Here is a 27889-nt window from a genome sequence, read left to right on the forward strand (position 1 = left end):
ATAACAGTCATTTGATCTATGAGAAGCAATGAGCAGGTAGATTTCAGAAAAATTTGGACAGACTTACATGAACTGATGCTGAGTGAAGTGAGCAGAACCAAGAGAACATTGTACACTATAACAGCAACATTGTGTGATGATCAACTATGATAGACTGAGCTCTCCTTAGCAATACAGTGATCCAAGACAATTTCAAGACTTATGATGAAAAATGCCATTTGCTTCCAGAGAAAGAACTATGGTGACTGAATGCAGATAGAAGCATAATATTTTCACTTTTCCCCTTTTTTTTTCCCTTGGGGTTTTCCCCTTTTGTTCCGATTTTTCTTTTACAATATGACTAATATGGAAATGTTTTAAATGATTGTACATGTACAACCTACATCAGATTGCTTGCTGCCTTGGGGAAGGGGGAGAGAAGGAAGGGGAGAAAAATTTGGAACTCAAAATCTTACAAAAATGAATGTTGAAAACTCTCTTTACTTGTAATTGGAAAAAATAAAAAAAAAGTATTAAATGAAAAAGAAAAGAAAGGGGGTAGAGAAGGGAAGAAAGAGTAAGAAAGAAAGTAAAGAAAAGAAGGGGGAGGGAGGGAGGGAGGGAGAGGGAGAGAGAGAGAGAGAGAGAGAGAAGAAATGAAGGAGGAAGGAAAGAGGAAAGGAAGGAAGGAAGGAAGGAAGGAAGGAAGGAAGGAAGGAAGGAAGGAAGGAAGGAAGGAAGGAAGGAAGGAAGGAAGAAGGAAGGAAGGAAGGAAGGAAGGAAGGAAGGAAAAATGAAGGAAGAATGAAGGAAGATCTTCCTAAAGAGATAGTATTTAAAATGGGCTTTGAAAATTGAAAAAGAAATGAGTAAGTCAATCAATCAATAAACATTTATTTGTCTTGAGAATACTTCAACAAGAGCAAGGACACCTTCGTAAATACGCGTGCGCGGAGCCTTTTCAACTACCTGGGTGACTGGACCAGAAAGCCGCGCTTTGGTGTTAATGGCGCATGCGTAGCCCCTGGGAGGGCGTTGCAAAGGTGGAGTTTCCTCTCCCTTCCTTCCTTCCTTCCTTTAAATTGGGCGGCAACGCCTCTCTCGCCTAGCTCTCCTCACTCCACCCCAGACAAGGGAAGTGGAGCGATGTTGTCACTTCCGTCGGGGTCTTCATCTACATCCAGGTCAGCGCTCTTGCCGCTGCCACTGCGGCTGGGGGACCTGGCTGGGGTCTCCGCCGCCGACCCAGGGGCTCTGGTGGAGTCCCGCGTAGGACCTAGCTCCGGGCTGGTCAGCCCGACTTCGCCGGCCTGGAGGGGCGAAGAGGACGGGGAGGCGGAGGCTTCCTTTCGGGTAAGTGCGGGCTGGGCCGGATTGAGTTGCAGGCTCTGTGCTCGGCGGGGTGGGGAGGAGTTGACCAAACCGGCATCTTCGGAAGGGGCTGGGCCTGGGAGTTGCCCGCGCCCGCTATTCGGGGAGCGGGGCGGCGGGATCGGGCCGGTTCGGAATTACCCCTCTGACCAGTGAAGCCCAGTGAAGATGATTGCAGCCCAGACTCTCAGGTCCTTGACTGTTCCTTCCCCTGTTTGCTATTGAGGCTGGGGTTAGGGGCCGCCGCTGAGGGAGGAAGGAGCACGTCCTTTCTCAGCATCCCGAGTCTTAGTGCTGTAGGTGGACTGTGTCGGATAGTAACAGGATGGTTTGGTTCCAAAAATTAGATTCCCAATTTTCCTAGAAGCCTTATATTCTTAGGGAATAGCATCAGAAGAGGCGTTTATAGTCGGTCTCATTAGCTTATGTCGGATAAACATGAGATGTACATGATAATGCAAAATGAAAACATCCCCTTTTTAGGAGCTTACTTTGCTACCACCTTTGTGGCATTCATGTCCTTAAGGAAAACTTAAAAAATGATGACCCATGTTCCCAAGATGAGTGACGTTACTCTTGTAGAAAGTTTTAGACCTTTTCGAGCAGAGACAAGCGAAGTCAAGCAGAGACACATCTGTGCCGGAAGGCTTGGACACTGAATCTGCCCTTATTATGTCAGCCTTAGTTCCTGTAAGATTAACTTTTAAACTTTAGTAAATTACAGAGTTACAATAAAAGCTACCCATTTTCCCTGCTTGCTTTGAGGCAACTGGTGACACAGTGGATGGAACTGGGCCTCGGGTCAGAAAGATCTGAGTTCAAATTCAGATTCATACATTTAGTAGCTGTGCGTGACCCTAGGCACGTTCAACTTCTACTTGCCGCAGTTTCAATCTTAAAAATAAGGATAATATAAGCACCTACCTCCGAGGGTTGTTGGGAGAGTCTAATGAGACTTATTTAGGAAAAAGTTCAGTGCCTGGCATATAGTAGGTGCTGTAACTTAATTAGTTGAAACTCCCAGATAACTGTTTTGCAGATAAAAAATTTTTTACTTCTACCTGTTACTACAGTAATTAATCAGTACTTGGCTATGATGAATGCCAATGTACAAAAGTTTTATTTTACATCCAGAATATTTGCAATTTCAATTATACAACCAAATGTTAGAAAAGTAATTGCTAAAAGTCATTACCATTTTTTTTATGCCTATCAGCAGTAGGGCCTTTAAGTCCTGTTGTAGTTAATATAATTTGTTTTTTTAATTGTACTGTATTTAGAAATACCTATAGATTTTCAACAATTAAGTGACATCTTTGACTTTTAAAGTTTCTGATTAGAAACTCCCTAATTTCCTTTTCAAATCATTTGACTTTTTCCTGCTGTTGCCTTGCTTTATAAGTGAGACATTATGATAGGCAAGGATTTAAGATTTATCTTGGTGATTAGGTGATAATAGTTTGGGAGATAATTTAAAATACCTTGTAATGTTACCAAATTTATTGACTTTAAGGTGGGGACATCTGAAAATATTTAAAAGGAGATAATGACGCGCTTGTCTGAACATATTCTGTCTGCCCACCATGTAATTTATTTAAATATACAGTACTATTATCAAAGTCTATTCTAGCAGTTAGGACTAGACCTTGGTAAGAATGGATTTCAGTTTGAGCAATCCTGAATATACAAGCTTAAGCTTTTGTTAGTTTTACTAATGGTGCTAATGTGTAGCAATTATAGAATAATCAGAATTAAAATGAAGTTGTAGGAGTTATCAGAAGCTTCCTCACCCCACATACCCAAATTATTTGAAGTTTTGATTCCTCCTTTAAGTCATCATTGAACTTGCAGTGTGCCAAATTTTGTTAAGTGCTAGAAGTGCAAAGAAAGGCAAAAACAGTTCCTAGGGATAGGCATGCATTTCCAATAAGAGGATAATGTTTGCAAACAGTAGAATACAAGGTATGTATAGAGCAATTGAAAGTAATTTCTGAGGGAAAGACACATTTATCATTGAAAAGGAACCAAGAAAAGCTTCTTTTGGGAAGTGTTTTGACTTGACTTAAGAAAAAGTTAAAAAAAAAAAAAAGATTCTTTACCATTGAAAACCATTGAAAAAACTATCAAGGTTAAACTATAGTTTACCTCGAGGGGTATAAAGTGTAAGAAGACAGGAGAGCTAGAAGGGGTCAGATTGTAAAAGTCAAAAAGGATTTGATTCAGGAAGTAATAAGGAGCCAATGGAGTTTACTGAGTAGGAGGGTGATGTGATTAGATCTGCATTTAGAAAGATAACTTTGGCTACTGAGTGGATGATAGACTGAAAATGTGCAGATACCAATCAAAAAGCTATTGAAATAGCTCAGGAATGAAGTAGTAAGAACCTATTCCAGTGGTAGCTGGATCCAAGGAGAATGGGGTATAGCCTAAAAGTTTTGTGAAGGTAGAATCAACAGGATTTGGTGTGGGCATTGTTCTTAGGTCGTAGCCAACTCTTCATGACATTATGGACCATAATAACCCTTCTATTCTCCACTATCTCTCCCAAGTCTATACAGGTTCATGTTTCCATTACTTTGTCTATCCATCTGATTCTCTGCCATTCCCCTTTTTTGCCTTCAACATTAGGGTCGTTAAGTATTTCTGACTTGATCCCCTTGCTACTCAAGGGATTCTCAAAAGTCTTAAGCACCACAATTCAAAAAGCATCAATTCTGCAGTGTTCATATTTCCTAATAGTTCAAATCTCATAGGCATACATTGCTCCTGGAAAAACCATAGCTTTGACTATATAGATCTTTTGTCAGCAAGATGATGGATCTCCTTTTTAGCATGCGGTTCAAGAAGCAAGCCATCTTCATTTCATGTTTGAAATGCTGTCTGCAATGAGCTTTGAGCCCAAGAATATAAATCTGACACTACCATTCTATTGCCTAGGAAGTGTTGGGATCATTTGCCAAGATCTTTGATAAGTTTCAAGACAGCTTTTACACCTTTTTTTCATCTCCATCAAGAGGCTTCTTAATTTCTCTTCTTCTGTCAATGTGGTATTTGTATATCTGAGATTTCTTGAAGAAATAGCAACAATCTTAATTCTGACTTTTGATTTACTTAGCCTGGCATTTTTGCATGATGTACTTTGCTTATAAATTAATGATATACAGATGGGTTGAGGCACCTTTTTTTTTTTTCCATCTCCACTAACCTTATTGTTAGGTATGTTTCCTAACTTCATTTTCCAGGATATCTAGCTCTTAATTAGAGCCAGATCATCATCGTTACAGATAATGTTAAGCTCTTTCTTGCATGGTTCTTTTTGTGTTCTTGCTACCTCTTAATCTCCCCTGAGAGTCAAATTCATTTATGTTTCATCTGTCATCTTCATTCTTTTCACTACTTCCCTAGATCAACTACTTAAGTCTTCTTTCTTTGACTTGAAGAAACTTTCTAAATTATCTCCTTGTCTCAGGTTCTTCCCCGCTCCAATCCATACTCCATACATTTGCCAAAATGATATTCCTAAAGAAGCCATCTAGCTATATTACTATTCTTAATAAAAAAAAAGTCATCTCATCACTTTATTTATAAGCTCCCTATAGCCTCTGGAATCAAATTTAAAATCTTTCATTTTAAGCCTTTTATAACCTTTCCTGACTTTTATTTATACTTTTGTTGCATTGTACTGTGTGGTCATACTGTAGCTCTTCTTCTAACCTTTGCCTTTTAGAATTTTTAGTTTCCTTCAAAACTCCCCTTATATTCCATCTGTTACACAAAAAATTTCCTTATTTCAGCTATTGTGCTATCACATTATTTTGTATATATTTATATATTTCATTTTGTGCCCTTCATTGAAACTTGGGAACAGAGTTTCATTTGTCTGAATGCCTGATACAACATAAGAACAAGAACTGTGTGCAACCTTGGGCAAGTTGCTTAACCTGTCTGCCTCAGTTTATTAATTTGTAAAATATTAATATCTACCTTTCAGAGTTATGAAGATAAAAATAAGATGATTATAAAGCACTTTACAAATCTTAAAACACCATATAAATGTTGACTTTATTATAGTACTCTGAATTGGTCAGATCTTATCAGTAATACTAGATTCCCTAAGTTATAGTCCATCCAAACGGTTGTATCTCACACTTTTTTTTTTGTTGTTCAGGTTATTGTAGCTCCTGTCCTTGGAGTGCCTTCTTAGTCATTTGAATTCTATGTATTAATGACCTATAGTCCTTTCATATTATTTAATAACAGTGAATACAATATGTACTCTAGCTGTTTTTAAAGTAATGCTGTTTTAAAATCGAACTCATTTCCAAATATGTCTTTCCCTTGTAAGCTTTCCCATGTGATGGATTTTGAAAACTAAATTCCCAAAGCTAACAAAAAAATATGGACTATAATAATTATGTACTATTCCATGTGTATAGTCCCTTCTACATGAAAGAAGAACATTTTCTCATTTCTGTCTGGTTCTGTGCTTCACTTTTCAATAAAACTGTCATACATTATTTTCTACTTTCTACTTCCTTTGCAATTTATCAATTCATAATAATCTCACTAAATTTCTTAATATTGACAATTTCTTGTTACATTTGGTTGCTTTATCCAATGAGTGGCACCCACTTTTATAATCATTTTATAATCATTTATTACTACAAAAAAGATGACTTTAACTTTTTTTTTAAGCATAAATTAAATTTTGCTTTAATGATCAAAAAAAGATTCATCAATAGTATATTAATTTGCCTTTATGTTACCATCCTAAGAGTGACAATTTCCATTGTTTGCTGTATAAAGTGAAACCTCATGGTTTTAATTTCATTTCTCTTACTCATTTGAAGTAGTCTTTCATATGTTTGATAGTTTACAATTCTTTTGAGAACAATTTCATATGGTTTGACCAATTAGCCACTTAAAAATGACTCTTTGTGCCTGGAGCTCCCTCTTCCTACTTTCTCATTTCTTTTCATTATGATATTTTTTGCTACTAATTGCTTCCTCACCCTGGGGACCTTACCAAGGACCATTACTCCTTACCAAGACTAATCCCTCTTTCTGGTCAAATAATCCCATTCAACTCTGTATATTATCTTCCTTGACTTCCTTAAGGTCTTATCAAAAATCCTATCTTTTACAGGAAAATTTTACCAACCTTTCCTAATTCCAGTGCCTTCTCTTTGCTTATTTTCCATTTGGCTTGTTTCAAATATATTTATTTCCTTTTGTGTCTCTAAGGCTTAGCACAGTACCTGGTATATAATGATTTTGTTCTACTTATTTGTATTAATTTCCAGATATTTTGTAAAAAATCCCTTATGAAAGATTTTTTTTAACAGCACCCTTTCTCCCTTTTCTACTCCCAAAAAGCCATCTCATAGAACAGAATTTTTTCAGAGATGTTTGACCTAAAAACATGTGTATTTAATATATAGAGATACAGATAAATAATATAGAGATATATAGATATTTTGTATATTTTTATTCTCTTGCTAAACTGCAAGCCACATGAGGTGGGAAGCACCAGCTCTTATCTAAATGTTATACTTGTTTGAAGCAGCATGTTCTATATACTTGAGGTGCTTCAGTATTTATCACTTTGCTTTGTATGACCCATATGTGCTATCATATAACATCTGTCAGTGTGTTCTTATCTACTACTTCCTATTTCTCTCTTCAGGTTTTCCCCTTAAAAAAACCTTCATGATTCCTTTCAAGCTATTATTCTATCTTTCACTCTAGGAAAAAGCTGTATTCATTAATTACCTTTACTTTTCTCTTTTCCCACATATTGAAACCTTTTGAAGTATGACATCTGACCCTCAATACTTTACTAAAATTGTTCTCTTTCAGATTATCTTTTGACTGCTAAATCTAGCATTTTATTTCTATCGACATTCTTTACCTTTACATTGTTGACTACACTCTTATTGTTTATTTTCTGCTCTCATCTTGAGACTTTTCTTAGACCATTAACTTTTCTTTGATCATTACTTTTCTCAGCCTCTTTTGTTGGATCCTCATTCTTTATATCCCAGAATACTATTCTGTGCCTTTCTTTTCAGTACCCACTCTGAGGCTTTAGTTAGCATACAGAAAGCAGAGTTTGACTTAATATGAAGAACTTTTTAAGCTAATGCTTTGTGCAAGACATGGAAAATAACTTTTTCAAAAAAATAAAAAGTTCCTTTTTTTCAAAGCATGCATATTCTACTCTGTAATTGGTAGGCATTTATAAAACATTTTACAAATATTACCCTATAAGGTTGCTGCTATTATCCTGATTTTATAGATGAGGAATCAGGCCTGGAGTCCCAGAAGACCCGAGTTCAAATTTGGTTCAGACACATATTAGCTGTGTGACTCTGAGCAACTTATTTAACTCTTTATACTTCAGTTTTCAACTATCAGATGAACTGGAGAAGGAAATAGTAGGTATATCTAGTATTTTTGCCAAGAAACTCCAGATGGGGTCCTGAAGACTCAGGCACAACTGAGAAACAATACAAATGAGGAAATAGATTGAGAAAGTTAAAATGTTTCAAGGCAGGCGATAATATGTAGATATGGAGGACTCAGAAAAGGTTCTATAAAATAAGTAGCCCTGAAGCAGAACCTTACAAGTAGTGGGTTATTCTAAAAGGTAGTGGGAGGAAGAAGAGAGGGGATGGCAGAGTGGAATGCCAGAACAGGACAGTCTCTGTCATGTTTGGGAAACAACTCAATAATCCAGTTTGTCTAGAACATATTATATATGGAGGAAATTTATGAAATAAGTCTAAAAAAGTGTGAAGGCAAAAATTATGAGTGGACTGATATTACTCATACTGATTTCTTCAACTCTGCTGGATTCATCAACTTTTAAAGGTGCTGTGTCTGAGAATTCTTAATTCACTGGATTGTAAACTTCTAATTTTATTACTCCTGTAGTGCCTTGTTTCTATGCATTGTTTTTTTGCCTGAGAAAAGGGATCTGTATTTTCTCAACTATCCCTTAACATAAATCTAAAGTATTTATCGAAGTGATTAATGCCAACATCAATGTGCAGATTAACAAATCTGATTGTGTTAACTTTTTATTGCTGTCAGCCCTTTTAATTATTAAAAAAAAGTACTTAGTGGCAGTTGTTAAATTTATGAGTCAGTAGTACTTTGATTTCCCTCAAAGTGGCTGTGCTTATACAAGCTTTTCTTGTTAGCTTCCTGTCTTTTCAATGCTAGTATTTCCAAGTAGAGAACTCTGACTAAATTGGCTAATCTTGGTTGACTAGCGTACTTCCTTATCCAAAGATTTGCAGTGAATGAGCAAAAATGTTACATTTTGCTTTGGTCTTATGGGTTTTTACCAACTACAAAATTAAACTCCCATGACATTACAAAATGTATTGGGGTATAGAACTTTAAGAAATGACCTTTGAGTATCTAATCCTGACATAAAGTTATAATTCTGAATATTGGTTTTTGTGCTGTATAATTGTAAAGAAGCCTCTCCATGTTCGATTCATCAAACAATTATTAAGTACTTTCTATAAGTGGAACTCTCCTCTGAGAGGGAAACAAATTGGAAATGAAAGTTGTCTGCATTCAAGGAGAAGTGAATATTAGTTGGTTATGATCAAGAGGCCTGAATTAGGGAGACTAGTAAAAGATCTTAGAAAAAGAAAGAACAGAACTTAGAAACTGGTTTGCAGGGGCTGAAGTAGAAAAGTCTGCTTTAAATCTGGGTTGCTGAGAATAGTGAAATTAAGAGGGAGTAGGTAGATTTAGAAGAGAAGATGAGTTCTCTTATAGACATGAGTTCAAATTTTTAGCAGGACATCCAGATGAAGAAATTCAGCAGGTAGGCATATTGAAATGGAATTTTCCACATAAAGATTGGTAGTTGAACCTGTAAAATAGAAATTCCTCGAGGGACAATGATTTTTTGGTTTTTGTCTTTTTGTTCTTCATGTACTTGATAAATGTTTGTTGAATTAAAGTCATGAAATATCCTAAGAACAGAAAGAACTTTGGGAGTTATACCATTTTCTGGTGTGGAAAGAGGAAGAGAAACCAATGAAGGGCGTTTGAAATCTTTCTGTTGGAAAGAAGTGAACCAACAGAAAACATCATGGAAACCCAGATAGAAGAATATTTCCAGAAGATGATGGGCATTATGTTTTTAGATTAGATTTGGTAAATTTGAATCTTCTCCTGAGTAACTTTGCTTTATGTCATCTTAAGATGTGACATCTTAAGACAGTAAGCTAAGAAAAGTGGCATAATGTATCTTTGTCTTGTTCCATCCATAGGTCAGTGGTTCTCTGGATTACCAGGAATCTCTAGTTGATATTGAGGCCAGGCTAAGGATGGAAGGTGTGGAACTTAAGGAAGAATGGCAAGATGAAGACTTCCCAATGTAAGCAGTGCTTCAAGATAAAAAGGAAATTTTTAAACAATTGTTGTAAAATAACTTCTGGCTTACATTAACTTGTTAATGCTTAATTTCTTTAGAATTTGTAAGGCAGTTATCCTGTGACTTTTTTTCCCAAGAGAAAGGATATTTAAATGATTTTTAATTGCTTACATATACTATCCGCATTTATGGTAGAAACAAGGTCTTAATGTTTCAGAGTTTATATTGTATTTTTGCATGCATTATTATACCACTCTTTTAAAGAGTATAAAGTCTCTAATTTATAGACAAGGAAATAACCTTTGATAACTTCGCTTAAAGTAAACCAAAATTGGAATTTGGGCTTTCTGATTAGTATTCACTTCATTATACTTTAGCCTTCTGTTTATTGTAAATAATTATTCCTGTTGATGAAAAGATTTTTTTCTCATATTTTTCCATTCAAATATATGATCTGCATACAGATTGTTTAAATGTCTTTTTTGGTTATTGGCTAAATTTGCAGTATAGTTCAATCCACATTGCATAGAGCCTTAATTTCATAATCATTTTTATATTAAGTCACTTCTGTGGTTGAAGAAGAGATAATTATGGTATCTATTTCTATCCAGACCTTTACCAGAGGATGACAGCATTGAAGCAGATGTATTAACTGCAGTAGGACCAGAACACCAGCCAAGTAAGCATCTTATACCGGGGATTTATGTGAAATTACTTGATCACCTCATTTTCCTTAAGAATGGGCTGAGTCAGTTCATAGTTGAGTTAAATACTTTTTGTTTGCTACGCCAAGTACCAAATGCTGGAGATTCATTGGCACATTAAGAATCTCTGCCTTCACTATCAAGATAAGCATAAAAACAGGTAAACATGTGAGATAAGAAAAAGCTGTCAATTGTCTCAGTTGACACCTGAACCAAGTGAAGGTGGAAGGGAATGGAAGGTAATTTATACAAAAGCATGGAGGTGAGGTCAGGGATATATTTTAGTGAATAGCTAAGACAGTACAATATAGAACAAGAAGGCCTTCAAATTTAGAAGAATGATTGCTGCACTGGAGAAAGGATCCATATTACAAGTAGAGGCAGTGAGTGTAATTTTTTTTAATAGGCCTTGGGCCAAGTAAAGGACAATGAGCAGTGCCTTGGAGTTGACAAGATCATTTGAAGAGTTAATTTTTCAGGGTGGGGTAGAACCTGAGAATGTTTGGAAGAAGTCGGGAAACGGAGAGATTAAAGAGGAGGAATGATTAAGGGACAAGTTTTTAGAAGAGATTTCAGGGGTTGAGGTGCAGAGAAAAGGACTCAAATAAGTTTGTTTTTGATGAAAAGAAGATATCAGGAGAAAAGGGATCTGGAGTGGGTAATTTAGATAGAATTTATGCCAAAATAGGAAAAGTTTCTGAAAGGTAATAAGAGTATGTTAAAGTGTTAGCATAGAATAGATCCTCTCTTAGATGAAGCCTTGGAAGCAATTTGTTTTCTCCTCCTAAATGATCTTAGGAGGTGGGTAAAGGGAGTTGATAACCAAGTTAAGGAGATAAGACCTAATTGCTTTTGAAGTTGGATCCTCTGGTCCAGTTGAACCTCCCTCCTTGGCTAAAGGATTGTCAGATCAGTGATGATGATAATGAAGAATGAGAAGCACCGCACTGTTTCAATCAATTCTTCATGACGCCATGTGGGGTTTTCTTGTCAAAGATATTGGAGTAGTCTACAATGCTGTACTTACAGAACATTAACCCAGCTAGTAAATATCTAAGGCCAGATTTTAGCTCAGGAATATGAATCTTTTCCAAAAGGAAGAATGCAAAAATCTGCAAAATATAGGTCAACTAGCATAACTTCTATTTTGGCATGGTTTCAGAATATATTAGAAAAGAAAGCAGGACAGAGCCAAGATGGCAGAGAGCAGACACAACTTTCTATGACCTCCTCTGACCTTCTTTCAAGCCAACAGTAGATTAAGCCTCTAAACTGGTTTTAGAGTCACAGAACCCACAAATATTTGGAGTATAACATATTTCCAGAAGATACCTTGGAATAACTTCAGAACAGGTCTGTTTCAAACGGGCAGGGGGACAGTTTGCCAAGCCTAGACTATAGCACAGGGATATGGGGCAAGGAGCTGGGGTGGGGAGTTAGAGCATTGCAGCTTCCACAAACCTGGAAATCTTCTGTGAATCTCTTAGGCTGTTCTGTCCTGGTTGCAAATAGGTGATCTAGCATATTTGTTATAAAAGGGAAATTGTAAACCACTGAGCCCCAGAAGAAGGGACTTAGCCACCATTATGAAGCACCTGATGTCAATCAGCAGAACTGCTCCAGGGCAAAGCAGCTGTCACTCCTTTTCATTAAAAGCAGATCTCAAGCCTTTAAAAAAAAATGAGCAAAATCCCCAAAAGAACTCTCATCATATAGAGCTTTTATGGAGAGGGATAACAGACCTCAAACCCTGAAGTTCATAAAGAAAAATCAGTTTCAGATGAAGTCCCAAAGGGACTGGTCCCCATTTCTCAAAGCTTTTTTTGGAAGATTTCATTAAAGATCTTAAAGAGTTAGAAGAAAAATAGGGAAAGGAAATGAGATCTTTGCAAGAAGGGATAGAAAAAACATATAACTCGCTACAAAATAGATTTGATGGAATGGAAAAAGCATATAACTCCATAGATATGAAAAAGATACCAATTCATTGGAAAACAGAATTTGTGAAATGGAAAAAAATGGACAAAACAATTCAATTGGCCAAATACAAAATGAGCTAAAAAAGGTAACTGAAGAAAATAATACACCAATAATTAGAATTTAACAAATGAAGTGAATGACTCAATAAGACTTCAAGAATCAAACAAAACCAAAAAAAGAAAGGAAAAAACCCCCAGAAAATATGAAATACTTCCTAGGAAAAACAACTGATCTGGAAAATAGATCTAAGAGAGACAATGTAGCATTATTGGACTTCCTGAAAGCCATGATGAAAAAAAAAAAAGAACCTATTTAATATCTTACAAGAAATCATAAAGGAAAACTGCCCAGATGTCTTAAAATCAGAAGTTAAAATAGCCTTAGATTAGCTCTTGGATAGGAGATGTAAATATAATATCTGATTTGGCTTATTCTGTAGGTGTGACACAAAGAATTGGCCAGTTCCAATGATCTTGTGATATGAGAAAGCCATCCACACTCAAAAGAGGGCTGTGGGAACTGAATGTGGATCACAACATAACATTCTCATTCTTTTTGATGTTGTTTGCTTCCATTGTTTTCTTTTTTAATCTGATTTTTCTTATGCAACAAGAGAGAATTGTATAAATGTTTACACATACTTGTAGTGCTTGCAAAGAACAATGTGGTTGCATCAAGAATATATCATACCGGTTTAAATGTATTTACTTTTTTGACAAGGTTATTTAATGGATCAATCTGGAAGAATGCTATAGTTTATATTTTACAAAAGCATTTGACAGATATTCACTATTCCCTACTGAACTAGGGTATAATAGCTTTAGATGAATTCAGAATTCTGAATTGATTGAATGAACCAAATCTAAAAAGTATTCATTAGCACAACAAGCTTTCACAGTGGGACAGCCCCAGAGATCTGTGTGAATGAAGGAAATGACCCTGATTGCTTGAGGTGTATTGTCCCTTAAGAAAACCAATGGTAGAGAATTAAGAAAGTTAAGAGGAAGAACACTTTTGAAAGAGAAAAATCAGTTTGGGGCATTTTAAATGTAAAATTCTAATGGGAATTTGTATGTATCTTAAAATATGGTTCTAGAATAGGGGAATGAGAATGGGGGTTTTGGTTATGCAGATTTTGGAGTCATTTGACTATTAAAATTGTAGATAAGATTACCTAAGAGACTAGGTTTAAGAGTTGTTCAGCATTCTTAAATGCTATAGAGAGTTCAAGGATGGTGAGGCAAAAGGCCATTGAATTTTAGAATTTAAAGAATGACTTACAAAGATGAGGTTTAATACATTTGTAGCATGTTAATTGGCACCATCCTTAAGACCTGTTACATTTCATCCCCATGGGATTCTGTGGAGTTGTAGTTTTTACACCTGTCATTGTATCCCCTTCCCTTATTTGCTACTCTCCCACACTTCTTTTTAGGGGCCCAGTAATTATCATCATTTACAAAGGGATATTTCAAACATTTCACCCAGTTCCTTAGAGCATAATCTTATTTCTTACCTTTCTCAGTTCTCTATATTTTTCTTTCTTACCGTATCCATTGTCTTAAGCAGAAATAATTTAACCTATAACCTCGAGTTCTTCCCCATCCTTTTTTTCTTGCCCTTTTTTACCTTCCTCCTTTTCAGCTTTCTTCCTTTTTTTTTTTTTTTTACATCTTTGATTCTGTTAATGATACTTGACACCAAAAAAAAGATTGCCCAGTTGTTTTGAGTTTATTGATATTTATAATCACATTTTAAAATACAAAAATATGATTCACAGGCAAAAATAGACGCTGGAAAGAAAAACACCAGCATAGGAACAAAAATCTTACTTGCTCTTTAATTAACAGAATTAAAGCTTAAAGTTAAGGGTTTGTAGTTTACTTTAAATTAGCATTCTAAACAGTAATAAAACATTTAACTTTTTTTTAATGAAGTAACATTAATATACTTTGCATTTGCAGGCCTGCTAGAAGTAAATGGAAATAAAGTAAGAAAAAAATTAATGGCTCCAGATATTAGCTTAACACTGGATCGGAGTGATGGTTCCATTTTGTCAGATGATTTGGATGAAAGTGGAGAGATTGACTTGGATGGTTTAGAAACTCCATCTGAGAACAGTAATGAGTTTGAATGGGAAGGTAAATATTTTATCTTTTGTATTTTTGATATATAAATAATGAAATGAAGTTATTAAGGAACTTGGAAGATAAGTTTATACACTATATACATTTACATACTATATACATTCCCAGCATTTTTTGGTTGAGATATATTTTTAAGTTATTTTTTTTCCCAGAATATGTACATCTCTGTACTTATATATTTGATATATCAAAGCCTTTTGACTTTTCTATAATAGAATGTCTCTGTGGGACCAAAAAATGCACTAGAAATTTTATTTTGGGGCTAGGTGGCTTCATTTTTTACTTTCGAGATATTGTCTGCCTTTGTTTTCTCATTATAAAGTGGACAAAATTGCAACTTTTTGATATAAGCCCATTTCATTTATATTGATATTGGAATAGAACAGCTTTTTTGGGGGTAAGACTTATTGATCGGATTATTGCCAACGTACTGCCTCCTGATCCTTCAAATCTTATTTTGAATTTTATATATATTTTATATAACCAAAGAAATTCACTATGAACTATTTTGAAGACTTTTGAAATTTCCCCACTGAACTATTATCAGCAACATGCTTATATAAACTGTGGGAGGTGGAGGGGTGGGAGAAGATCTGTTCTATAAGATAAAAAGAAATTTGTAGTAGAGGAAAAAAACACTTGTCATGTACTGACTAAAATTCAGTTCAAATTTGTTGTCTTGAACCTGCGTATTTTCACTTCTGCTACTTGGTTCAGGGAGTATTCCCATTTGCAGTGTTCTACAAAGATTGAAACAGGTTTCTGCCTATTTGTTTTGTCTTTTCTTTCTTTAATGCTGCTGCATTCATTTCCTGGAAGGATATTTTCCGTTAACAACTTTGTCTTGGAAACAGACAACTAACACGCAGTAGGTTTTTCCTTTCTACCCTTCCCCTTGTTTCCAATCCACTTAATTTTTTGGGTAAGAACTGTAATACTAAAATTTCAAGAAATCACTACTTTATTAAAAAAAAATCAACCAAAATGTAATCTAGAAACAAATTTCATTGAATGATTGGTGCTTGTGCTTTGGTTAATGTTAATTTTAAATTTATTTGCATGTACATTTCAGAATATTATTATTGTGTTAATTGCTGCTTCCCCACAAACCTGTGATCAAATGAAAAATAATTTAGTTAACCACTTTTTATCTACTGGATTTACATTTGAAGAATAATTTGCATGATATAAAAAAGGAAATTGGCTATCATTTTGCATAACTTATAGAAACTACAAGTATGGTGGGACATTTTTTTCCCTTTGAATAAAACTTATAAAATTATGGTAGAAAATTCTTTACTAAACTTGTAGGTCTGTATCTGATAGTCTACAAAGAATAATAAAAATATCATTAAGGAATATTGACCTCTGAAAGAAAAAATATTCAATCAGATTAAACTTAAACTCAGTTTCTGCACATTGTAGAAGTTGTACAGTTTCTGCAATTTGTAATTACAAAAAATTTACCCAATCCAAATAGATAGTAAAGTGGTTAACCTATAAATTTATTATCATTATTGCAAAAATAAATCAATAAATTTACTTTGACAGATGATCTTCCAAAACCCAAAACTACTGAAGTAATTAGGAAAGGATCAATTACTGAATACACAGCAGCAGAGGAAAAGGAAGATGGACGACGCTGGCGTATGTTCAGAATTGGAGAACAGGATCACAGGGTTGACATGAAGGCAATTGAACCCTATAAAAAAGTTATCAGTCATGGAGGTAAGGGTTAATAAATATTATATAAAACATTTCCATATTAGCTATATCCCTAAAAAGGAAAATTGTGCTTTAATTGAGACTCTTTAGTTCATTGTTCTCTCTAGAGATAGCATTTTTTTCCTCGTGAATCCTTTGGAATTGTCTTATATCATTATAAGGATCCAAGTATCTCAGATTTTTGTTTTTGTTTTCTGTTGACCAATCTCCCCTCCCTTTAATCGCTTTTTCCCTTTCTCTTATGCCCATTCTATGTCCCGAGTGTGTATAGATTTGCCTACCACTTGTACCCTTTCATTTTCCTTCTAAATGCTCTTGCTTGAGTGCCTCTTATATAAAAAAAGTTTCCCCATTTTTCTCCCTTACTCTTTCTAGTATATCCCTCTTTGTTAACCCTTTAATTTTGGAGGGTGTGTGGCTTTTTTTTTTTTTTTTTTTTGAGATCTTCCTGACATAATTAACTTTTAACCTATGTGCCTTTTGTCTATGTAAACTCCTTTTAAGTGCTTTACGAATGATGACACCCATAGGAATGCCTCTTCTGGTTTTCTTTTCTGATTTTTTTTTTTTTAATGTCCCTGAAGAATTAGACTAATTTTTGCTGGGGTGGTTATTCTTGGTTGTAAATCCTAGCTCCTTTGCCTTCTGGAATATTACATTCCAAGTTCTGTTCTTTAAAGTGGAAGCTGCTTGTGTGATCCTGACTGTGGCACTACAATATTTAAATTGTTTCTTTCAGACTATATTCTCCTTTATGAAGATGGCTCTAGAATTATGCTGTGATAGTTTGGAATGTCTTTCAAAAAGTTATTAGTAGCTTCTTTGAATTTGTTTTACCCGATCAGGGCATCATTTTTTGAAAAGATATCTAGGCTCTTTTTTATGGCTTTCAAGTAGTCCAGTAATTCTTAAATTACTCACTTTGATCCATTTGCCAGGTCATTTGTTTCTCTCATGAAATTTTATGTTCTATTTTTTCATTCTTTTAACTTTGTCATTATCTATCTTTCACTTGTCCAGTTGTAATGTTTAAGTAGTTATTCTCTTTTCATAATTTTCTTGCATCACTCTCTTTTCCTCTCCCACTCTTATATTTTTCTTTAATTCTTTAAAGAAATTCTTATTGGTCTCATGTATATATTTTAAGCTTATTGTTGTACCTGTTTTCACTTTGTCTTAGGAGTTTGTTTTGGTTTTCTATGACACTATGGTAGCTTTTATGTCTAAAAGCTTCAAGCTTTTTCATACTGTTATTCTCAGAGCTAGTTCTAATCTCAAAGTTTTGGTGTTCCAAGGTGTGGTGATCCAGAAGTGTGGTTACTGTTCTCTTGGTCTTTTATCCTTATTCCACTGTGGCACTAGTGTTCTTCTCAACCCTGGAACTGTGCTCAAACAGGGGATACCTTGTGACTGAGCACAAGTGCTCTTCCCTCCACTGAAACTGTGATCCAGAATTACTTTGGGGCATTAGAGTGCCAGTTAGCATCAGCTGTAGCTGATAGAGCCAAAATCTAATGTAACCAATCCCACCTCTTCCTTCCTGCACCTGAAATCCCCTTTTGTCACTTCAGGACTTATACCTTTCTTTGATTTCCCTTCTCTTTACATTACCTCTTACTCCCCTTCCTTTAGGAAATCTGAAAGAGAGGTAGATAGGGAGATAGAGAGATATGTCTAGAAATTCTAGTATTATGATAGAAACTATGGAAAAGAACTTAAATGTCAAATTAATGTGCATTTATGAATGAACATCATAGGGCTTTTTCCTTTTTTCCTTTTGTTTCCTTGTTTTTTTAAGATTTCATTAAAAAAAAAATGTGAAAAACCTGTCTTTCTGAAGATGAATAGAACATAAGAAGCTTTTTTTTTTTTTTTTTCAATTTCAGGTTATTATGGAGATGGATTAAATGCAATTGTTGTATTTGCTGTCTGCTTTATGCCTGAAAGTGGTCAACCTAATTATCGCTATTTAATGGACAATCTGTTTAAGTAAGTATTATTTACCTTCATCTAAAGTGTAGTTAGATTTTTCTCCCTCATTTTCAAGATATGTTAAGAAATGTGGTAAATGGAGAGAATAAAAGAAGCCTCTCAATTTATAATCAACAGTAAGTGCTGATTACTTTTATGATCTTGGTCAAATTGACCACTGTGGGCCTCAATTCCCTGTATATTGAGGGGGAGTGGATTAAATGATCTTTCAGCTTCTTTGTAGTTCTAAATCTATTAAGTCTAGTCTTTGTTTTACTAGTCTGTTGAAATCAATCCTTTCTCATAGACCTAAAGTCAATGGTAGAATTAAACAAGAGATGAAATCTCTGTAGACTCCCCTTTAAATATCTATATTCATTTTATTTAAATTATGACCATTTTTTCAAAATCTGTTTTAGATCTGTTTTTTTTTTTAAAGCATGACTTAAAAGAAGTAGCAAAATTTTCCCATATATTTTTTAAAAAATTTTTTTCTTTTGTTTTGGCAGATATGTTATTGGCACTTTGGAATTGTTAGTAGCAGAGAACTACATGATAGTTTATTTAAATGGTGCTACAACACGGAGAAAAATGCCAAGTCTGGGATGGCTTAGGAAATGCTATCAGCAAATTGATAGAAGGTAATATAAGGTTCAAGTATACTTTTTAGAGTACTTCAGAAAAGAACTAAACATATTAGTCTAAAAATTAATCACATAGCAAGGCTCTTTTCAAAATCAATTACTTAGAATATAATATAGTTAAAGAAGTACAGTTCTTCCAAAATTTCATATTTGCATTTTAGTCAACACCATCCACAATTAATAGTGTTTTTTTTTTTAAATGGAAGTGGTCAGTGCCCTGTTGTATTTCTAGCATTTCTACTCCTCAGAATTGCTTAGTAAAATATTGACTATTTGCTTTTGAACTGTTCTTGAAAAGTTTTAAATGAGTCTTTAAGCATTTTATGCACAGTGGCATTAAATTCTTTTCTGTTATGTTAGCCAGATTATTTTTTCATACTTTAATTCCTTCAGTGTAAATTTTGTGCCCCCCAAAATTTGGTGGTGCAGGGGTATGTGGAAATTAACATGTTTATACCTTCTCTTGACATGTATTGGTGATTGACATGACCCTATCATGTTAAGTATGACTAAAAATGTATGTATAATTAATATATGCTGAACTCTATAAAGAAATATATCTATATTGGACATTATCTTGAATCTCTTTGTGTTTGTCTTATAAGATTAAAAAAATATACATCAGGGATAAAACAAAGGATCAGATATAAGGCAGGAAGGGACCATAGAGATCATGAATATTTAACATTTGAATTTTTTTTTCAGGTTAAGGAAAAACCTAAAGTCTTTAATAATAGTTCACCCTTCTTGGTTTATCAGAACACTTCTAGCAATTACAAGGCCTTTTATTAGGTAATATTTTGGAAATTTCTTTTTTTACCTTTGTTTTGTTAACCCAAGTGGTCACAATCAATAACTAATTACATTTTTATGTTTTTTGTTCTTTTCTAGCTCAAAATTCAGCCAGAAAATTAAATACGTCTTTAACCTGGCAGAACTAGCAGAACTTGTCCCTATGGAATATGTTGGCATACCAGAATGCATAAAACAGTATGTTTTCAGCTTGTCTTAATGTGATGGATAGTGAACATTTTCCCCATTCTGTTTGCTGTTCCCCAGACCATTTTTCCCAGGTCTATTTGATTCGCAGTATTTTAACAAAAATTGGGTAGAAGGGAAAACTCCCTTGGAAAAGAAGGCAATTATTGCAAAGAGTTACATTTTACCCATAGTTGCTTAAATATGCAGAGATTCTCCTTATAAGTTTGTACTTCCTTGTCTTCCCAATGTTATATTTGACAAGCTAGGTACAAATATCTCTGCCTTCTACCTTTCGTTGCTGGAAATGCATAATGATCTTAAAACTTTCATTCATTTATGCCTTTGGCCTCAAGTTACTGACTTTTTATGAAAAGTTGATAGCTGTAAAGCAGACAATATTATGCCATAATTTAAGAAAAGTCCTTTCATTCTAGTAACATAATTTTTGTTGAACCTTTTTATTATAGATATCACTTAAAATATGTGGCAGTTTTGATATTTGTTAAACTAATGTAGTATAGAGCTACTAAAGAACCTATACTTTTGACATCCATATTTCAAAGCTTTCTAAAATTTTGTCTGCAAGCCTTTTTGTATCAACATTTGTTTTTAGTTTTTCTTTTTGTTCTCAGTTTTTGTTGGTCCTTATAATTTCTATATATTTACTGAAATAACTTTTCCCTACCAAGGTATGAAGAAGAAAAGTTAAAAAAGAAACAAAAAAGGTATATGCACACCTTGACTGGGTTGCATCTAGACTAGTCCATTTGCATTGCACACACTAACTCTTTCCTGATTGGTTAGCTTGCAGACAAGGATATGGCACTTGTAAATATAAATAATTCCCAGAATATCTTTTTTTCTAACCTTAATCCCAGGCAGCGTCATGAGGCCAAATATATTATGATTCTGAGTTCTTGACATAGAATGACAGGACTCATCTTGTGTTAACCAGTTACCAATACATGGCCTTCATTTATTTTAGAAACTTTTATATGTAAATTATAGCTATTTAGAAAATTATTATGTGTATTGGGATTTTGTGTTATCCTCAAATGTCAGATTGTACAATTCAGAACTCTTAAAATATTTGAAAGCGATAGGTATATTTATACAGATTACTTTTCCCTGGGGTTGGATTTATATTTGCAATGTGTTTTTTCCTTTTGCTAACCAATATTTTAAATTCTCTTGTATGCTTAAAATTAAATGGCCTGCTAACCAGTCAAGTAAATCATATGTGTGAAAAACTACCTTTAAGTTCAATAGTCACTGCTTAGCCACTGTACCATTTTAACATTCAAAGTTCCTTCTTTTCCTTTTAAGTTTGATTCTGCTTTGAGTGTAACAAACTATTTTACATCACTCTTTTGTCAGTAGGAAAGAAAAGGCACAAACATGAACTGGTAGGCATAATTTTGCTGTAACAAGCCACAGAGTTCCCAGTCTAAGATTAGTGTGCTGATATGATTAAATATAGACATTTATTTGAGTTAGTCTGGAGTTCTAGTGAGAACCATTTTTAGCAGTCTGAATTATTTTCTCTTGGTTTTTTTTTTTGTTTGTTTTTTTTTTTATGATAATTGTTGTTGAAAGTCCTAAAACAGTATGCTTTTAAAAAGTTGTAAAGGTCTTCTAACTTTCCCTAATTTTGATGACTTTTTTTGGTTCATTTCTTCATGTAATATAATTTATGGTTGATACTTTTTCTAGTAGTAACTTAAGCTAATTTTATGTGCAAAGATAATATTATAAGCTGAGATTTAATATTCTCACATGGCATTCAGACTCCAGTGGTATAGCTTTTAGTACAGTCATGCTTGGCAAATGCTAATATCTAATTTCATAGCAAGGTATAATTTGGGTTCTAGAGAAGAGCCTTTTTTTTCCCTAAAAAAATCTTTTTAGAATCTCTGATATAAAGTGCCAAGTGTATATATATATGCATGGAGCACATAGTATTTTATCATCAAGTTCTTTTGTTCTGCTTTTATTTAGTTACAATGGAATCATGATTTCCATCTTGTTCAAACTTAAATTAACTTTAAAAATCCATATCAGCCTTAGATTTTTTTATATATAGGAGTAACTTTTAAAAGATGGGAACTCTCATAAGCAACAAATTCATTTATATATATGTAAATATTTACAATATTTACTGTAAAATTTTATTGGCAGGGACGGCCCCTAGAAATCCACCAGTGTACTCCATGTAATTCTAGAATGGTATCCCAGGTACTTTTAGGGCCACTCTGGTGGCAGCGTGGTTAAGTGCCAGATTTGTCAGGAAGACCTGAGTTCAAATCCAGCCTCAGATATTTAATAGCTATGTGACTAGGCAAATCATTTAACCTGTTTGTTTCATCCTTATCCTTTGTCTTATTTGCAAAATAGGATCAAAAATAGCATATATCTAATTCTTCTGAGGAGTAAATGAGATAATATTTGTAAGTCACTTAAAATAAGTTTTCAAAATACTTGAAGTATGAGTATATTTGAAAGATATTTTTATATCCAAGACATTTGTAAATTGTAAATTTAAATAATATTATAACTTCTGGAAATGTTTTAATGGTAGAATAGTTTGATAAAGGGCTTTCTACCTCTAATTATATATTCCCACTTTACAAAGTAAAACCAACTTATTATTAAATATTAAGCACATTAGATCATAATATAACAAAATACTAATATTATGTTCTTCTCAAACCTATCATAAATTGCAATGAGGTATTTTTAGCAGGAAGTAGTTCTATAAGTTATAATGTAATCATAAATCTAGATAGAACATTTACTGCTGATTTAGCAGTAGTGCTAGCATTTACGCTTTCTACTCAATGTGGCTATGCTCTTTGAGTAAGTATTATGATATGCTTAGACACACACATTGCACTGTGGTGCAATGGGTCAGACACTTCATTTCCATCATTATGCAAGGGGAAGGATGTTTGATTTGAAGGTAGAAACTCTAGGACTGTAATCTTGCCTCCTTTATCTTTCTATCTTTGATCTTATGAAAAAGAGGGCTTTGGACTAAGATCGGAGGTCCCATCCAATTTCACATACATAATTCAGGATTCAGCAAGCCATGATTTCTAATTTTAAGATGCTCATACTGGCCTTGGCTATTTTGCTTTTTTAATAGATAACCTCTAATAACCTTTTTTTTAAAATCAGATATGATTTAAGATTGTTTCTTTTATCTTCTCTTAACTGATTTTCTCTTGTTATTTAAAGGACTCTCTTGGTTTGGGAAATGTTGTTTGGTAAACTTTGTATTATAACTACATCTGTTTCTTTGCAAAATTTTGTTCTTAACAGTATAATCTTTATACTAAAATATTCGTTGTAGTTCTCAATCTGTTAAAATTAAAACAAAAGCATTTGCTTTGAAGAGTAACTTGTATAAGTCTGACCCTAATTTTGCATTCCATTTTTCATTAAGCAGAGTTGATCAGGAATTGAATGGGAAACAAGAACAGAAGAGTGAACAGTAAACTTGGAAGTCCAAACAAAAGATCTGAAAATGTGCACATGGAATGATGTGATGCTCTTTTTGCATTATAATGCATTTATAGGCCCTTTTTTTTCTGTGTAACTTGTTACAACATTGACTTGATTTTCCTTAATGGACTTTTGTATAAGGAACTGTTCACTGCTGTATTGATTTGCAAATCTTTTGAATTTAATTCTTTAATAGCTACTTTAATATTGTAATCATTTTGTATTTTATATTGCTAAATGTAAAAGAACCACACTTTTTTTTATGAGGCATTTTTGCATTTGTTTTATCTAAGTGATGCATGTTCTTTAGTAAAATATTTATAAACGTAAAATGGTAAAGGAGAGATAATATATATTTTTATGATTTTTTTTGAACAATATTTTATAATATTGTGTACCTGTATTATCAAGCAATATGCAGGTGAATAAGGCCATATAAATGACTGAAGTCATTATTTTGTAAAATGCATGATGGAATTTTTTGTAAAAGGTTAAACACATTTCTTATGATTTTAGAAAATAAGGGTGTTTTTATGTATTGGACTGGTTAGACCAGTTGTTACAAATACATGAAGACTATTCTTGTTCATGTATTGGATACATGTAGAATATGCCATGACAACCTTTTCCACTTTGGTGTATATTTCCCCTCCCTCATCATGAAAAAGCAACTACACAATGCATTGTACACTTTTTAGACAAGTCAAAAAGCCATTTTGTGAACTGGATAACTGAACGGACTAGGAATTGGTGGGTGTGTTTGTGTGCATGTATAAAGAACCTTTCAACTTCTGGGCACAGATAAAAACTTTTCACATGTCTTAGGATTGTTCACAAATGTGACAAATATCCAGGATAGCATTCTACTTGACTGCTGAGTACTAGATAGCACTGCAAAAAATGTGGCAAGTTGTATACTGTCACTTTTTGTTCCAGAGAGCTAGCAAAAGCTTACTTTTTTAAAATCCTATACCATCAAAGTAGGCACTTTAAAAAAAAAAAAAACTTTCCTTATCATGTCATTTTAAAAACTAGGTTTTTTATTTAGTCCATAAGTTGTTTTTTTGTTTTGTTTTGTTTTATGCTCTATCATGCTTTACAGTATCATAATAGAAGTTGACTGTAAATCTAATATTAAATTAAATTGTGGTGTTGTCAGTTAATCATTTAAAAATGTGTAAAACTTCTTGTTGAATTTGGTAAGTACATTTACTCTGTGAGAAATGGTACACACACAACTTGGAATGATATTTTGTTGATGTTGTCTAATTTTAAAGAAACGTTTCCATTACAATAATTCCTTGCTACTGTGTCTTGGGTTTTGTAAATTTCTCCAACTTGTATACCAACTCTTCCTAGGCTCCCTGGATTGGGTTTTGAATGAAGGTTTTAAACTCTCCTGGACAGTGTGAGGCATTTGTCAGATTTTTTTAATCAAATTTCTTGCTTTGGGGGAAAAAAAAAAGGAATTCTTCTCTTTGTTTTTGTCAGTCACAAATTCAAGATAGGATTGTCTGAAAGGAAAAATTCCAGAGCATTTTCCTGAATTATCAGGATTAAATATCTATAGGTCTATGATCATGAGTTATTTCAGTTTAAAGATCATTGCAATGCCTTAGTATTTATTTTAAGACAGATTCATGACTGTTAAAAAAATATAGACAAAATTATAGATCTAATTGGTCATTTTTTTTTAATGCATAGAAATTAATAGGCTCTTCTCTTTGTCTCACAGTAAGATGTCTTATTTAGAAATAAACTGCCTCATTCCTCTGTAGTCATTGAGAATTAACTGTTGGTTTTAATACATTTATTTTCCTCCCCAAATGCTACTCCCCAATTCAAAGATAGCTATATGTAAATATTTTTTTACTCAGTATTTCAAGCTGAAAGCAAGTCATTCTAGAAATAAGGCCACTTCCCCATGATACCAAAAATACTAAGTTTCTGAAGGGAAATGATATAGGAAAACAATAACAACATAGTTTTAATGAGAAAAAGGCACATCATCATGTACAGGAAATAAAATTTGACACAATGCCATTAAATATGTAGGACAATGATGTGCCTTTTAATGGTATTTCTGTGAGCATTTATTATGATTATAATCCCTACAAAACAATTTTGGTCTTTCGTTCTTAATTTGGATTACAGCTTTGCATGCATATATGTAGTGTTTTAAATTTTATTTAGTCCATACATAGACTTGTTAAATATGTGAATTAGTCTTTCCATGTGGCCATATGGACTTAGATATTGACTTAAATACTGTTTCGGTTCTGCTTGTCTTGGTGGTTGTGATATATTCTTGTCTTTTATTTTGAAGATTTTAATATCTCAGCTTAATTTGTTGATTCCACCTTATTAATTTGCTTATAGGAGCAGAAGACAGTACACAATGTTCATGAACAGGACTCTTAATTCATTAGGATAGTATTCCATAAATTAAGTTTTTATAAAAGCGGCTTAAAGTAGGACCTATGGATAAAGTCAGTGGTCACTGTTGTATAGGGCATAAAGCAATGGGTAATAAAGTACAGATATATTTATTAACGAAGCTGTTTTCTTGTGCTCAGCCAGCACCTTTAAGGAAATGAAGAAGGGGGAAGATTATTAACCTACATTTGATTACTGCAATCAATGTTAATAAGCTGAGGAGCACAAACAATCAGTCATACACAGTGAAATAAGAGACAATGTTAAGAAATCCATTCAGATTTATCATTCGGCCTCTAATAAACATACTTTTTTGCTTCTGGAGGCAAGTTGATGCTGGGAAATGAGTCAGCAGTCATATTTCCAATGCTCACTGAAATTGTAATTTGTTTGCTCACCCCCTCTCTGCAATAGATTATTAAAATCTGATCAATTCTAAAGTTAGTGCTAATCTGTATAAAAGAATATTGCACACCTAAAGCCAAGTGGCTAAGGATTTTAGTTTCTCACCATCCTCTTTTTTCCATGTACTGGATATATAACGCATAATTTCCCATAGACAAAGAGTATAGATTATGGCAGACTGAGAGGAAATAGTTGCTTTCACTACTAATTCATATCCCTATTTCCCCTACTCCCCCACAACTATTTGTAAATCTGATCAAAGTAAAACTTTATATTGAAGAGTATATTGAAAAAGTAAAAGGAAGAATGTGGTGGTAGTGAGTTAACTTTAGCCAAATATCCTATTGTGTGAAAAGGAGCAAAAATTCTTTGACAGACCTTACAGTAGAATAATTGGAAGAAGTCTAGAAACTTAGCTACATGGGAAGGCCTGTGGCTTGTTTTCACCATTACTTAAAAATGGTAATAATCCTGGCTTTGATCCCATTTTGGTCAGAGGAAATCAGGGAAAATGTCTGGTTCATTTTTGTGTACCACTAAAGCGTTCTGTATTTTTTTGGGAAAAGTCCCAAAAGGGATTCCCTACACTGCCTCACCATTTTCCATACTTTTAATTTGGCATATATCACAGGTATGTATGTTCTTCACAATTTTGCCCCTAAGGTTCTTAAATCATAGGAAATATTTCACTTTGCTTAGCAGCAAATATGATTGCAAGGGATTTCAGCATTAATTATATGCATGCAGCTTTATTATATAATAGGCTCCCTATTTTATTTACTACATATGATTTGCATATAACTTATACTAAGGAAAATTCTGACAAAGTATGCTATATCAAATAATCTAGCATAAGATAAACTGAGTAAGTTTCAAATTCACAAAATTGAGCACTTTTTAAAAATAGATAAAACTTGATTGAATATTGTTAAGATGTAATTTCATTTGAAGTTGTTTTGGTATTCTAAATATGGAGACTGAGGACATACTTAGAAATACCTCAAAATATATTTTCTTTTGCTGGCCAAAAAACCAAATACTTTTAAGTTGATTTAAGAAATTATTCAATTTCTATACCTGGTCTTGTAAACCCAACTTTTTTTTGGCTTCATCTCCTAAATATGTAGTGGTCATACTTATTTAGAAGAAAATATATTTGCTTATGTAATATTGTTGGTATTCATTTTATGACCTGGCTTGACTAAAGCACTTTGATTTTTTTATTTTTTTTATTTTTTATTTTTTTTTTTTACTGCAAGGTCCAAAAATTTAACATTTAATGCACTGTAATTAACTTACCTAGATGTTATTCCTTAATATAGGGATTAATGTGTAGAAAAAGTACTGTCATTGTATAGTATAAGAAGTTAAATTTGAGTGTATAATGTTTGTATCAAGAGTATTAGAGAAGTCTTTTGGCCAAGGAAACCTTTTGGGATTTTCTTTTGGCATGTTAGGAATATGGTAATTTGCAGTCTGTTACACTTCCTACTATTACAAATTTAATGAACCTTAAATAAATGAATTGGAAAAGTAATGATATTTGACTCATTTTACCTCATTTACCTGACCCATTTAATTAATATAATTAATATATCTTGCTACATGGTAAATGATCTCTAATCTTTTTTCTTATATCAT

At 33.5% G+C, this 27889-nt stretch overlaps 1 protein-coding gene across 3 annotated transcripts; it reads left to right on the forward strand.

Annotated features, from left to right (window-relative positions):
- Positions 1-952: 952 nt before the first annotated feature.
- Positions 953-27785, forward strand: BNIP2 (BCL2 interacting protein 2). Of its 3 annotated transcripts, none has more exons than XM_051980937.1 (11): positions 953-1332; positions 9648-9754; positions 10363-10430; positions 14400-14576; positions 16134-16310; positions 18194-18296; positions 18788-18919; positions 19628-19714; positions 19814-19912; positions 20593-20628; positions 23349-27785. In XM_051980937.1, the coding sequence occupies exons 1-11, from the start codon at positions 1126-1128 to the stop codon at positions 23398-23400; spliced, it is 1245 nt and encodes a 414-aa protein (XP_051836897.1). In that variant the 5' UTR covers positions 953-1125; the 3' UTR covers positions 23401-27785. The 3 variants fall into 3 exon arrangements, with proteins under 3 accessions (XP_051836897.1, XP_051836900.1, XP_051836899.1); XM_051980939.1 differs by having other exon boundaries at positions 962-1332; positions 23352-27785; XM_051980940.1 differs by lacking the exon at positions 20593-20628 and having other exon boundaries at positions 956-1332; positions 23352-27785.
- Positions 27786-27889: the final 104 nt, after the last annotated feature.

This window comes from Antechinus flavipes, chromosome 2 (assembly GCF_016432865.1).
Source record: "Antechinus flavipes isolate AdamAnt ecotype Samford, QLD, Australia chromosome 2, AdamAnt_v2, whole genome shotgun sequence".
Lineage (NCBI taxonomy): Eukaryota > Metazoa > Chordata > Mammalia > Dasyuromorphia > Dasyuridae > Antechinus > Antechinus flavipes.

Bases quoted from the DNA above. Each gene is read 5' to 3' on its own strand.
- BNIP2 (XM_051980937.1), top strand. From the start codon at position 1,126: ATGTTGTCACTTCCGTCGGGGTCTTCATCTACATCCAGGTCAGCGCTC. The intron at 10,431-14,399 runs GTAAGCATCTTA...TTGCATTTGCAG, and splicing joins AGGACCAGAACACCAGCCAA to GCCTGCTAGAAGTAAATGGA. The intron at 14,577-16,133 runs GTAAATATTTTA...TTACTTTGACAG, and splicing joins TAATGAGTTTGAATGGGAAG to ATGATCTTCCAAAACCCAAA.